Source organism: Chionomys nivalis, chromosome 24 (assembly GCF_950005125.1).
Source record: "Chionomys nivalis chromosome 24, mChiNiv1.1, whole genome shotgun sequence".
In the NCBI taxonomy this organism is placed as follows: domain Eukaryota; kingdom Metazoa; phylum Chordata; class Mammalia; order Rodentia; family Cricetidae; genus Chionomys; species Chionomys nivalis.
In genome coordinates, this window is record NC_080109.1 from 29,115,605 (window position 1) to 29,130,933 (window position 15,329).

General features: G+C 32.2%; 1 protein-coding gene across 2 annotated transcripts in view; it reads right to left on the reverse strand.

The window, feature by feature from the left end:
* Pcdh10 (protocadherin 10) overlaps positions 1-15,329 on the reverse strand; it is a 58,957-nt gene that overhangs the window by 10,776 nt on the left and 32,852 nt on the right. Inside the window, exon 5 of one of the 2 annotated variants that reach the window (XM_057757005.1) lies at positions 4,750-9,465. The exons of the other annotated variant lie outside the window; for it this stretch is intronic. Within the exon in view, the coding sequence (XP_057612988.1) occupies positions 9,446-9,465 (20 nt within the window). The 3' untranslated portion in view covers positions 4,750-9,445. Of the gene's footprint in view, positions 1-4,749; positions 9,466-15,329 lie in introns of those variants that run through there. 2 annotated transcript variants of the gene reach the window in all.

Consider the following 15,329-nt stretch of genomic DNA (forward strand, 5'->3'; position numbering starts at 1 on the left):
ATGTTACCAAGTATAGTTGCTCTTGGTGTTTCAAGAAGGAGCAGAAGCAGAATGGAAAATTTGCTTGGTACAGGTTGAAAATTCAGTACAAAGAGAATGGGCTAGATTAAAAGTGAAATTTATAGTCATATGAGTTGATCAACATTCATCTCGTCTTTTTATCCGTAACATTAGGATGCGAAAAATGACAAGGCCCTGATCTGTGCTAAAATATTGTTGTTGGGAAGGACTCCCTTAAAAAGAAAACATAGAAATGGTATCAATATCTACTAAAGACATAGAAATGAGGTATAATGAGCATATATTGAGAACTATGAAAAATTGGTAACCTTAAAATTTTTAATGAAAGTATTACAACTGTTATCTTTTATATTTACTAACTTTTTTATATTAATTATATGTGATATTTGGTTTCCTCTGTGTTGTTTTCTGGCCAGGTATGCTTTCTTCTATCTTGATTTCTAGAGATTAAAAATATTTGAAATTGACATACTGTATATTCAAAGCCGTTCCCGAGCAAATATGATCCATGAAAAATGATAGCTGACACTAAAATTTAAATAATAACCACCAATTGTTACACAAAGCATTTTCAGAATTTAGGCTAACTATCATTTGCTCCCAGGACACCTATGAAATTATTTTATATTATTTTTATATTTTCTTTTTCTGGTCTTTCTAAGTTACTTCTTGAGTAGCTACTCAAGAAAAAGAGAAGATTAGAAATCATTTTTCAAACAAGATTATGTTCTTATAGACACATTTTCACTTCTTTCATGGTATCTCATTAAAAACAAGCCCATTTAACTTCAAGAAATCAAACCCTCATCTTCTGTTCTGTCCTGCCCATCATCAGGTAAATGATCATCTACCAGTGAGACACTGGAAGATACTGGGATCCTTAAATTTGTTTACATGCTTCCCCCTTTTCCCTATTTTCATTAGTCTGGTCTGAAAGAAAAGTAGGTTACAATGTTACACTAACTACAAAGTCACAATGACTTTATAATAGGCCAGTGTTTATATGTTATTAAAGCAAAATTCAATGGTGATTAGGTATTTTCAGTATTTGCTTCCCTTATTACTATCTCATGTGATAATACAACATACTCTTCTCTACAGAAGAGTTTTTGGAAATTGTTTCTTTAGGGGGCATGACAAAGTGAATCAGTGGGTACAGTACTTGCTGCACAGACATAAGGACCTCAGTGTGAGTCCTCGGGACCCACGAAGAAGTCAACACAACACATCAGGTCTTAATTGCAGCACTAGTAGGAGGAGGTAAACAAAGAAGGGAAGATCCTAGGAGCTGGTGGACGAGCTATGTTGACCTTAAACATCTACACATGTGCCTTCACACAGAAATATTCACACACACACCAAGATAACAAGAACGTATACTACACACAAATGCCCCAAAGTTGTTTCATACTATATATATATATATATATCCCTGTGTTTGACACCTAAAATTTAAAAACCTCTTAATGTCCCTGGAACGTTTGACACTACAACATTATTTTTTTCCTGAAACTCACTTCCATAGTAAGAGCAATACCTGGACTCAACAGCACAATTTTGAACGTTATCAAATGATTTTATCAAGTACAGAATGTTTCGTGTCTCTCCATGATCCAGTGTTTCATGTATTCTCTTCACTACAATTGCAAGCATATTGTAATTTAGAATCACTGAATGCCTTTGAAGTGAGTATTATCTGCCCTTTTTTTCATTGAGATGTTGGGAACTTGGCCATGAGCATCCGTCTTACTCGACAGTAGACCACACTTTCAACTCTGTACCCAGTTTTGTGAGTTTACAAACCCATGTCAAACAGACAATGAAAACAATGTGAGGACCTATGAAAATATCCTGATGAGATCATATTATATTACATTACATTTTAAAATACAATGTGTGTCTTCTCTGTCTTCTCTTTAAAAATGTTTTACTGATTTATACCATATCTTTTAATGATTTTTTTATTTGAACTAAAATCACCCAATCAATATCTATTTTCATTAACTTAACGTTTTTGATTCTCTCCTTCTCTTTCTCTGTCTTTCTGTCTCTGTCTTTGTATCTCTGTCTCATTCACTTTCTTTCTCCCATACACCTGCACACACACCACAACTTTTGGATTTAAACTGACTTGATATGTTGTAATGTCTGTTATCTACCTATGGCTCTTGTAAATCATTTTATAAATGATGGTAGTTTTCAAATAACATCAAAAGAAAACATCAGTATTGGAGTTATTTCATGGTGCTGAAGACCCTAAGCCAGCTTAGTGATAATGAAAGTTATTAAATATCTTGGTAACTTGATATTCTAAACACTAACTTTGTGCTTGCTAAAATCCTCCTCTATCACAAGCCCCCCCCCCCCCCCCACACACACACCAAAATACACATTTTAAGAGAAGCTGATTGCTGGAAAAATTTAAAATTTACTATTTATTGCATTATTAACTAAATTTTAAAAAAACAGAGGCAAGAAATATTTCACTGGTATGGAAAGGTGGCTCAGAGGTTAAGAATTCTTGCTATTTAAATTTGGTAAAAATGTAATGTAAAATGGTAAAATCGCAACTGCCTGTAACTACAGTTCCATGGGATCTGAGGCCCTCTTGTGACCTTCTCAGGCACCTGAAAATACGTGGCATACACTCACACTTGTGCATACACATGAATAAAATAAGAAGCAATCTGTAAAAATGAGAGAAATGCCACTCGTTTTGGAATGAAGCCCTCATTTTAGAATGAAGCTTATTTTCTGACTACTGTAATCCCCCAAGCATATACCTGTGTCTGTTTTCGTCCTGTCTTCCATGGTCAAAGAACAGTTACTTACAATAAGGGAAGGGAAAGGAAAAAAATGGGAGATTTCTGATAAGGTAGCTGCCATGTTAAGGTAGTGTCTTTGTCTCTAGAGATGCTAGTTGAAGAATTTTCCAATAATCATCAAAGGAAAATAAAGGGGCAAAATATCACATAGTTATCATCATTCACATGATGGTTTCACTTAAATTTCTACATGATATTTAAAAATCCTTTTAAAATGAAAATGCTCCTTTGGAAGCATCAATTTGATTACTGATGAATATGGACTGCACTCTTTTAAGTGAAAATATAAAAGAATTTACTAAATTAAAAAGAATAAGAGAATTTTAGAAATTATTTAAATATCAAAGGACAAAAACAAGAAATCCGCCTCTTATCAGGCTAAGGACTGTCCCCATGCAGAGGTCTGTAATTAGGACTATTGAACAGTCTAATTTAATTGAGCAGATATCAAAGACCGTGTTTAGTAATTTTAAAAGTGAATAAAAGACATGCAAAGATGATAATCATATGCAAGAAAGATCCAATAAATGTGCAGTGTTCCCAAGAAAAATCCAGAAATGCCATAGGCATCGCAGGAGTAGGCCTGATACACTCAGATGTCTACATGTTTCAGGTGTAGGAATAAATCATTATTTGAGAGTTGTTGAGAGAGCTGAAGAACCTGGCCCTCAAGTGGATGGTTGGTATGCGTTCTGCTGGTAAGTGGACAGGCAGAGCTGGTGAGCGGATACCCAAAGAATTCTAGACTCACCTTGAGGTTTTGAAATTATCCTTGCTTAACTACAACTCTATTAACTTCATTAAGCTAGGGTGTTTTCCATCGGCTAATTGCATCCTACGGTGTTTAAAATCAAACATAGTGATCAGATGTTTAAAATAATAATAATAAAGCATGGTAACAATAACAAGCTACCTACAGGTTAGCATTGTACTATGTATTTCTAATAAAGGAGCCTACTTAATTATGAGAAAAAAATCCTATCGTTAATAATACTTATCCAGAATGTACAAAGAGTGGAGATACTCTAAGATGTGAAACAACTTTTCAAAGTATCTCCTCTCACTTCCTACTGTATCAAACAGTTTAAATTTGAAAAGAGATCATATGGTTCAGTGTGTGGCAAACATCTGGGGAAATGATTCATAGCAAGAATGGTATCTCACACGATGCCTTGTTTTCACACACACACACACATCTGGAAAGTTTCAAAATGAACCATTGACTGCCTCACAATGAGTTATAATACTGTTCTAGTTATATTTTCTTGCTGTAATTAATTTTCTTTATATCTTATCATATTACTATTTATATGAAATTAATCTCAGGACACACTGTTTATTTTTATCAGAAAATTTTCATCATTTCATCATTCTACATGTTCTTGTAATTTGTTTGGTTCTTAAGCAAATTAGAATTTTCCTAAGAGAAAAATGTAATAATAGAAACGTAAGCATTGTGATGGCCAGAGCAAGGTCAGTAAATAATACATTTTACATATAAAATATATTTTGACTTAAACAGAAAATTAATCATGAATGTAGAGGTGAGAAGGGACATAGGCAAACCATAATTATTACTTATCATCTTTCATGGAGAATCATCATTCCAATTAAATCTTTCAATGGTACAAGAGTTGAAAGCAAAAATAACCAAAACAAAAAACAAAAACTCCTAACCCTATACTTGCTGGCTGATAAAATAAATCTTTGATATTTATTGCAGGTTTAACTAAAAAAATTCAATTACATAAATCATACTTGAGTTTAGGATGTACATTGATTTTAACCTTTAGCTCTTTGGGAGTTAAGTTTTTATAGTAAATTTACGTTAATCTAATATTATATAAAATGCACCTTTACTGTGATTCACACTTTTGTGTCTGAAAATGATACAGATATAATGTTTTTCTTGTGTTTCCATGAACTTTATGATGTAATGGGTTACTCAAATTTTAAATACAGTCTTTGTTTTATTGCTTGCAGACACCCATATTTATATACAATTTATATGTTAATCTTTGTGAACACAATAATATTTCAGAAGTTTTAAGTTAAAATAATCCAGTACTAATTAGAAAAAAAAATGTAGACTTAAATAACATTGGGGTTAATACTGAGATTCATGTTGAATTGAATGCCTACTCTCAGTGTGTAAATATGACAAAATTCTTCAAAGTCTAACATATGCTGTTTCAAGGGAGACACGATTTTGAGCAGATGTCCCTTAGACCTTTGATATTGAGTCTAAAATTACTAAGTCAGCATCAGTCGTTTTCAGATAGGGTTGCAGTTTTCCGCTGATGGTTTTATTCAAAGCTCCCAATGACGTCAGTGGAAGATCCATGCATGGAAAGATGGCGTGATATGTATCCTAGTTTTATTTATTTTGGATGTATACAGCAGTATAAAATAATATATTACATTTACACGCATTTTACTTATGTATGGTTATAGCATTCACAGTAACAACACTGCAGTTAAGACTGAAACTCATCTGTTATAATACCCTGTTTTCACTCACAGATAATTGTCTTGAATTCGTTCGTTGAGCTGAAGCTCCCTGCCATTCAGCTCAAGGACGTGCGGATGTTTAGGAAGTGAGAGTTCTGTACTCCATAAATTTTTAAGTTGCATGTGAAAATGTAATGTTTTCTGCATTCAGAATGCAGCATTTTCACATCCCTCAAAAACATCTGGAAAGAAAAACTTCAAACTAAGCATCTGACGAGCGTTCAAGAAATAATCTTTTTTTCTAATTTTACAAATACTTAAAAAACAGTGATTAGAAATACATGCATGCACACTAAAAGTATTAGAATCAAAGTCATATTATTGCCTGCTATACTCTGGCGGCACACAGCTACCAGCATTCTGACAGAATGCTAAAATCTAAAACCTAAGCCAAGTGTTAGCAGAAAAATTTTTCTACTGAACAGTTTCACAGATTACTGTATAAGGGTTTTGTCTGACTTCTCAGAGGGCTATTTCTTGAAGTACTAACAATATACAAAATAACTTTACTACTTCAGGATGTAAAAAATATTGAATTTAGCAATTTCCTGGTTTTTCTTGTTTAAAAAGGGAACATAAAAAGGATGCTAATGCAAAGCCTTTACCACTACAAAATTAGACTGGGAAAAAAATTAAGGACACAGAAAGATAAAGTATGAAAAAATATATGATTCCAGCAATTCATCGAGTATACCAATATTAAAGTATTGTGAGTTCTATGGGTATTTATTCCACACATAGATATATGAGGGAAAAACTAAACACAGTGACAAAAACAATGTCAGTATCTTTCAATACCATAAAGACCATATTTATCTTGGCAAATATTCATCACATTCAGTTTGATGAACTGAACGCCATACACAACTTCACAAGATTCTACAGTAATATCAGTGCCTACTTGTGACAGCTTGTGTCAAAAACTGTAAGGGATATGTTTCTTCCCCCAAGGAAAAGTAAATGGACTTCAATATTTCAAAGCATCTGAGGACAAGTTATAGCAAAACTAAGAAACAAAAGAGAATGGATAATGAAAATATTTATAGCTCCTACGTAATTTCTAACACACAATATTCGATAAAGGCATTGCATTTCATGTTTTCCTAAAATGAAATATATATTATCTAAAAAGGGTGACACGTGTATTTAACTAACATTGCTATATCTCTGAATTAATTATGATGCAATATTTATATACTTGAATTGAGGTGATTTTACAACATTATGCTCACAGATTAAAATTATAATCCTACATGTGGATGAAATATTCCTAAAAAATTGTCATTTGACATACCATTGAAACCATACGACACTCTTTCCACAGGAAAATTATTGTTTTACTGCTCTATAACTAAGGAGACTAAAGAGTAAGGTCCATTTTGTAATTGGAAGTGTCTTATGGATGGAACACTGTCTAATAATATTATTTCCCTTGAACATGTGCACAATAATGTCAGAGTCAATGTTAAAATGATCAGACTAAATGGAAAAGCTAGCTAACTCTCCTTCGTGGGTTTGGAGCTGCTTCTAGGATTTCATTACTTTCTTGTTTCACTGTCATTGAAACATAATATTTTAGACAATTTTCTGTTATTATGTCCCCATTGTAGCTTCTGATTTATTCTGCATGTAATGATAGATAAATGATACAAGCATTTAATATTGAATGCTTAAATAATTTGGTTCTTAAAATTATGTATGTTTTGGTAGAATGATGACACAATTTAAAGAGTACAATGCATGTTACTCTAGAGAGTTGTTCTAATATATAAAAATAGCTAACAATGACTATATGTCAGAAAAGGATGTTTGAGAAATATTGAATATGATATAAAAGAGTTTAAAAAACATTTTAATTCAAATGAATTAGTACAACCATTATATGTGAAGTGAGCATAAAATGATGTATGTGGATCTTAACTCATGATTGCAAATTGAAGCAAAAATGGTTTTAATTAATGCTAAGTGATTCATCGAGAAAGTGATTCTCTTGATTTAAAAGCAATTAGAAAAACTAAACTTTCCCTCGGTTAAATTATATATAACATTTTCTTACTGATATAGTCTATCATGTAGCATGCCTTGCTTTTGAGTAAAGACTGCTATTGCACCCAGTGAGTGTGTCTGCTTTTGTATCACACATGAACAACTGGTTTCCTTTTTAAATGGTCCCCAGAGAGAGGAATATGTTTACATTATGTTGCTATGAGCTAATTGGCATTGTTACAAATTATCATGTATTTTGACATCATCAAAAGAATGATACTGGATGTCACTCTAAACAAATATCTGAAAGGCCGATGACGGCATGAATGTATTTTAATGATAAATCTTAATTAAAAGTTAATTTTAAATCATATAAAATTAGATGGAACTCATTTGTTAATTGATTTTAGTCTATTCCTTATCATTGTGCAACTCAAATTACCAGTGAGTATAGAACCATATGGAAACAAAACTTAACATTTTAAAATGTGCCTATAATTTGGGCTGAGGAAATATCTTGATATCCTTCTTGCGTCTTTTTAGAAGGTACTTAAATACCTTCCATGGTTTACTTAGATGAGTCTCTCACACTCTGATTCTTCTCCCTCCCCTGTTTCAATAAACAACAGACAACAGCAGAAAAAATATGTGAACTAAAGGAAAATACATCTTTCTGAATTTAATAATTAACCTTGTTGACATGAAGGTAAAAGACAAAATTAACTTTTCAAGGCTGGCCAACAAAGAATATTCTTGTTAATAAAACACTGACTACATTTAAGCTTTAAATTGTCACACATAATATTGAAACAGCAATGTGTCATGTTTCTATCTCCAAATTTATTTAACTTTTTTAAATTTAGAGAGTTTTTTTATATTTTATTGTTAATACGTACCAGCTCTGATATTTATATTTATATACCTCTATATATCCATATATAGAGTTATAGATTTTTATTCATGTTTACTTAAGAGTCACAAAACTATGTAAAACTATGTAAAATAAAATTCTATGTGAATTATATGATGAGAACGTCTTAAAATAGTAATCTTCAGTTACATATTTTACACCACAAAATGTACAGACACCCAGATTTTTCCTAACAACAAATACAAGAGAATTTATAGTTTGTTTATAAAAGCCTTAAATTATGCTAAATCGAAAGCCATGGAAATAGAATCAGAATCATGTAGACTGCGTGATGTTTGGAAACTACATCTTCTGTGCTCGCCTGACAGTGTTAACAGCTACATCTTTGGCATTGAAAAGTCACAATGAGTTCTTGACAAAATTTTGCAACTGAAAACTTCACTTTCTTTTAAAGAAAGAAAAATGCAGGGCTGAGTAAGGTATGAAAATTAGGACAAACTACTGATATTTTTTTCTCACAGCTAATCTTAGGGACCCTGAATTACCTTTTATTTTATCTTATGGTGAGGGCTGTATGAACTCATTTAAAAACCAACTAATTTGTACCACATCTTAGGAAAATTATATAATATAATATATATTTTATATTTATTTAGAAGCTTTGAAATAGTACAGTAAACACTTTGCAACACGGTGTATAAACTACAGAATGTCTTTGATATTTTGTGGGTCTTTAGAATACAACATTTTTAATACCCCACAGATGAAAAGAACATAGTCACATCTCTCTTGTAAAGTTGGGATAGTTTGGGGGAACACGTGGTCACACAAAAATAATATAAAACAGTCAAGTTTAAAACAGTGATATTGCATCTGTAATGCACAAATCTCTTTATCTTGATGACTGGCTTCTCATGGTGATATAAACATCTAAAGGGCTCAGTGACATTTGGAGAGAGAAGGATAGATAGTGCTGTAAACAGGCACACACTGATCGGAGAGGCAACGCCGGTTGCCTATGGAGTTTCTACAGTCTGCACATTTCAACTCATTTCTCAGGCCTGCTGAGAGCAATTAGGTCCTACACGTGGCCACGATGACTCCGCTGGAAAGCTAACACTCAGCTACACACAACTAACGGGATGGCCAAGATAATGAAGTTGAAAAGTTGATGCTTTTGTTGGTCGACTCTGTGCAAATCATACTGCTTCGGGTAAAGCTGCAGAATTGACTAGCATATCCTTTTCCGTGCTGTGAAAAAGAAAGAAAAATACTCTAAGAAAAGGTGGTTGATGTTTGGAGTTCAGAACTGCACAATACCGCATATGAAATCATACAAGAGGAAACTCGGGGTTAACCCCGTGCTTGACCCAGGACGTGCCAACCGCTGCCACAGCATTCAGTTGCTTGGCATGGTGAAATTTACAGTTTTGACATTTTAGAAATCCACTGTGGACGGGAGCTACATGTTTAACAGAGAAATCACAAATTTTACAAAGATTTAGTTTTGATTATCTGTGGAACAATTCCTGCTTCACTGTTTGTGTATATATAATCAGAGGTTAGAAAAAATAAAATAAGTGTATAAACATTATGTTGCTAGAACTAATCATTTAAAAAAAACTATGAATAATTTTATGAATAGATTTACTTTGATGAACTTTAAAATTATGCATATTTTAATCCAAAAGTGTAGGAAAATATTTATGGTGTTCAAAACTTCAAAGATGACTCATAAGCTGTAGTTTTATTTTGTCTTATTTTTAACACTACATAAAAGCTCTCTGGATATAATTATCTAAAATCCTTTCGTGGTATATGATTTTGAATCTACTTTGTCCTTAATAAGAGTCAGTTTTTCTCATAAGAATGCTAATAGAAAAGTGAGGTAACATATATTATCTCATATTTCAAGTCCTGTAAAATATGGGTTAAAAAGAACAGTACCAAGATTTAGTTGTAAAGATTTATGTATTTTACTTAGTAGTAATGTTAAAAGATATTTATTCTCCTTCCTAAGTAACTGTCAGATACTTGACCTTGAAAGAAAATGAACAGAAATTATGTATGTATATATATACATATATATGCATGTATCATTAGAAACTAAGGATTATATTTATAATGTAATGGAATTATTTTAGTCTGTTGAAACTCTTTTCTTTTAAACATAGTTTGCTATGTCTATCACTTTAGTTCTTCTCTGATATTTCTACTTTCAAGAAGATGGTCTATTTTCCAGTTCCTTTGCCCTGATTCTTATGCACAGCCTTCCACAAAAACTTAGTTTCTGATCAGTAAAGCCGTTTGCACCTTGTCAACAGTCAACACACATGCCAGCTGGAACTGTAAATACCAGACGCTCCTGTGGACAGAAATTAGATCTAAAGTGAAGAGAAAAGTACATACTGCACAGTGACAAATCTGTAAGTTGCCAAAAACTTTTCTTTTTTAATATGAGGATACAGTGATTTCCTATATCTCATGATACAATGTAGGGCCTGTAACACTGGACCACAACGTGGTTATTATTACATGGGTGGTCATGTCATAAAGAGTGTTCCGCAAGCAAATAGAAATAAATGGCTCTTTACATCTGATAAATTTCAATCCCATTTTCTAGTTTTCTTGATGTAAAAATCCTATTTTGTGATACATGGGAATGTAAGTTATTATAATATGGCTTCTTTATAACAATCAGAACTGAAAATTGTTTAGCAGCTTAGACTTGTACAGCTGAGAAATTCAGTCCTCACAGTGAATTTGAGAAAATCACTACAGTGATAAGAAATCACTGTTTCCCCCCGGACATATTATCCAGAACTCTGACAAAAACTTTTACTTTTCCACCTATACCAGAAAAATATTCAGACTTCAGAACTGTTATTAAATTTCTCAGAATAAGATAGAATGATTCCCACTGCAGTTCTTTCTCTCTTTCTCTCTCTCTCCCTGCCTCCTTCCCTCCATCCTACCCTTGCAAGAATTTTTATTCCTGAAGTTTAAAGACAAAAGGAACTCAATAACTCAGTGGTACTGTTAATCTCAATATTCAAAAGAATCATTTTAAGAAAAAAATTAGTGCAGAAGTGAGAGCATTCAGTTCTCACATTAATACATATCTATATAATAGATATCTCTTTGATTAGTATGATATCATTTATTATTAAGATAAAATATCACTGGTAAGAAAGTGAAATAGATAATCTATGTTCAAAATATGAGATAAATACATTGTGCATATGGTCCACAGTTATAGATAGGATTAGCAAACACAATTTTGAAACTGTAAATAATAAACTAAGCTTTATAGATAGGTTTGGATAGTGTCTTTGAGTTGTTAACACATTCTTTATAATTGAAATCATCTCTGTTTCAGCTGTTCTCTGTATATTTTCCTTTTTATTATTTTTAACTTCTCTTACACACTCGTTGATTGAAATATCCAAATCTTCAAAGGACGATCATATTGGGGAAGGTCAAGAAGAAATTCTGTTGATGGTTTTTGAAGATATAGCCACATTCAGTTCATTTAGGAGATGAGCTTAACCTTGAATGATCATCGTTTAAGGACAATTGCATTGGTGAAGTGCTAATAAGATGGTATTTTAAGAAAATCAATGGCATTCCATATCCAGTGCTAGTGACAATGGCCATACCGGTGGTGAAAGTGTTACAACTATCTTTGTGGGTGAAATTTTAGGGTAGTAAAAAATCATCATATACGTTAATGTCCTTAGCTTTCTGGTGTCTTTTGTAAGTACACAAAGTGATCAAAACTTCCTTGGAGAATTTCTGCTCTAGCTTTTCACTTCTCAGAAGCATTTAAAAAATTATCCATCAATATGTGCATTGAATCAGTTGCCTGACATTGGATAAACGCATTCCTTGCACTGTGATCAAAGGTATTAAGGAACTGCTGGTGCTTCTTTTATAAGCTTTAGCTGCATTTTTATTTTTCTTAGTGACTCATAGAAATGGTAAATTTTTCACACTTATCTTGACATCTAAAGTAGAGATGAAAAAGCATTCCAGAGAATATATATTCAAGTATCTACTGTTACGATTTAGCAAGTAGTTTTTAATGAGATGTACATGAGTTTGTATTTTTCTTTATGTTCTATAGCCCTATTTCCTTTTGTGGTTTGCAAACCCTAATTTTAAATTATGGAAAAATTAAAGAATTTAGATTAATTAAGGTTTAATTTATTAAACCGATTAAGAAATGCTTTAAGAAGAACGACGTCACATGCATGCTATTATGTAATTGTAAAACTATCATGACCAATAGAGTACTTGGGCTGTATAGTTGCCCAAGAGAAAATAAGAATGTTTTATATGAAAGCGATGGTTTATAAGTCAAATGCTCACATTTCAACATTTGTATAGCTAAAAACACAAATGAATCTTATGCCTTATCACAATACAAACTAAAGTACCTTTAAGAAACAAATTATACTATCATAGTTGTGAAGCAGTCTAATCTTTCTGTAGCTAAAAGAGAAAAGGCAACCTTGAAATATCTCCAATGAGTGAGACCCCATTGCACTAAAAATTTTCTAGAAGCTGAGATCAGTTGCCTACTCAGAGCTCACTGAAATGTTTAATGAGCCTCACAGTCAGGACACTTTTCACACATGAAGGGAATCTAGCCTGTGAGAGTCTGAGCCCATTACCCCCTGTGGGAGTCTCAAACACCTGCCCTCTGTTCTCTCTGTAAAAGCATATCATAAACTTAAAGACAGTTTAAAGGTAATTTTCCATTAGAGATTTGAACAGTTGAATAATCAGATCCTTTAACTTTCTTGTCTTATTTTTTGAACTACTTATGAGGAATCTCTTTTATAATTTTTCTAAAGACGTCTTTCCCTGTGTTTAACCCTATGTCGGAAAATGAGGATCAGTGGCGTTCAGATACTAATGGAGGGTAACTACCTAATTTCTCTTGTGAATTCCCATCTACACACATTCGTATTTTACATTTTACATATTTGTATTGCGATTACCACATAGTAGAATACAAATCAATAAGTTGCATGTGTGTGTATCTGTGTGTGACAACTAAATGGGTTTAAGGTCTATTTTTTTAAAAACAGGCTTTTCTTAATATAATGTATTATTTTTGTAACCATTGGTAACATTTCTAGTGAGAATGAAGTTGAGCTTACATTTCATTTGTAATGTCAATTTGATCCCCTTTCAAGGTATGCTTTGTCCGTTTATCAAGTCCTATGACCTTTATTGTAGCCTGACAGCAATAAATGACCATGCAGTATATGGAAAACAGGTGTTTCTTTTAATTAATATCACATATATTTAAAGTCTCCATATTTTGGAAAGAAAATTCTTTGAAATGAACCCCTGAAGAATTCCTCTAGAATGTGATTGTAAGAAATATGCGGAGAATTCAAGTGTTCAGCTTAAGTTGACTATTTTATGTGCATACCACTTAAAGCATCGTTTGCACTCAATATTTGTTAAATTAACATACAAATCCATGGATACTTTGAAAGATATGCAAACTAAACTATAGTTCCATGAAGCAGAAGTATACAATAATGAAAGTGTATAAAGGATCATTTCTGAGAGAAGAAAACCCATGCTAGCCTCTGTTCCTTCCAAACTCTACCTAGAACAAGCCTACACTGCCAAGGTGCTCTCAGGTCTGCCATCATAAATACTATATATAATTTAAAGAAGGGATTAAATGGAGCCTGGGCCTCATTTACTCACCTAACAGGATATGATCAGAAGAGGAATTTCTCTTACGATCAATAAGATAGCTTCCAATTCAGGTCATCTCAGTGGACACAAGGGTAGTCCACCTGCAGAGAGCTTTGTGTTCCAAACTTCATTTTTACATGGAATTCATGATAACTCTTTAAGAACCATATGATTTCATGTCTTTCAAAACCAAGATTAATTCAGTCTCACATGGTACAAAAATAAAGCAGTGTTTAAAAATTGGGTAACTTCATTTACCTCTAGGTCTAATTCATTATCTATGAATTGCTTTCCTAAGTAAGGTAAGGATCAACAACAATTGAAGTATCACCTTGGAAAATTATGCGATGAAAATAATTAGATTAGTAAATTCAAAATTCATTACATTACTACCGAGCATATTTTTGAAAAAGGCAGTCAATACACAACACCATAATCTGTGTGTTTATTGATGGCTACTTAATGTACTTGATGATTTTGATCCCCCTAATATAATTTGATTGAAACCATAGTAAAGAGTTAGTAAACTAATAACATTTGGGCGAGCTCAGAGCATATTTGAGATTATAGAAATTCTGGAAGCTGAACACAAGAGAATACACTAGAAATATCACTAAATAGAACAAGTTAAACACTAGTATTTAATATTCCTAAACAGGGTTGCCAGATAACCCACAGGGAACCCAGTAAGATATCCTGCACAGTATTTAGGTGTCACATATTTATCTGGCTTATTCAAGTCTAGCAATCTATATTTCAGGGCATCTGCTTAATTATGACCTAGATATCATTAGTAACCATAAAAGCTAGAAACTAACTTTGTACAGCTAGTTTATTTGAGAAACTTTCTACATGACTAGAGAAAACAATTTTGAGGTAGCATGTAACAAAAACAGGAAAAAAATGAATTCAATTATCCAGAATTGAAGTTCATATTCAATAACTGGTAATTATCACAAATGAATATATGTATAAAATTTTGTCACAGAAATTATTTTGTGTAATATTAAAATAATATATTATTGTTAATAAATAATTATTGTTTAATCTTTCCCCTGAATTTTTGAATGATTTGTGGTTTTGTGACGTAGTTAATAAATGTTCTCTCTTTTGCATAAGAAACATCGTTTTTTCACTTTTTCTAAAATCTATATCAAAATACAAACGTTGAGTTATAGTTATATCTTATATTCAGCAAGATATATTCTTATGTTCCTTTGATTCAATATTTTAAATAATAAAATACTTGAAAACTATATACTGGGAATCAAACAGCTTTAAAAGTTTTAAGATGTTAATTGCTGGAATAATGTTCTATCATGATTATTAAATATTAAAGTTAATTTTAGTTATAATCTAAGTAGATATCATGTTTAGACCTTAAGTCATCA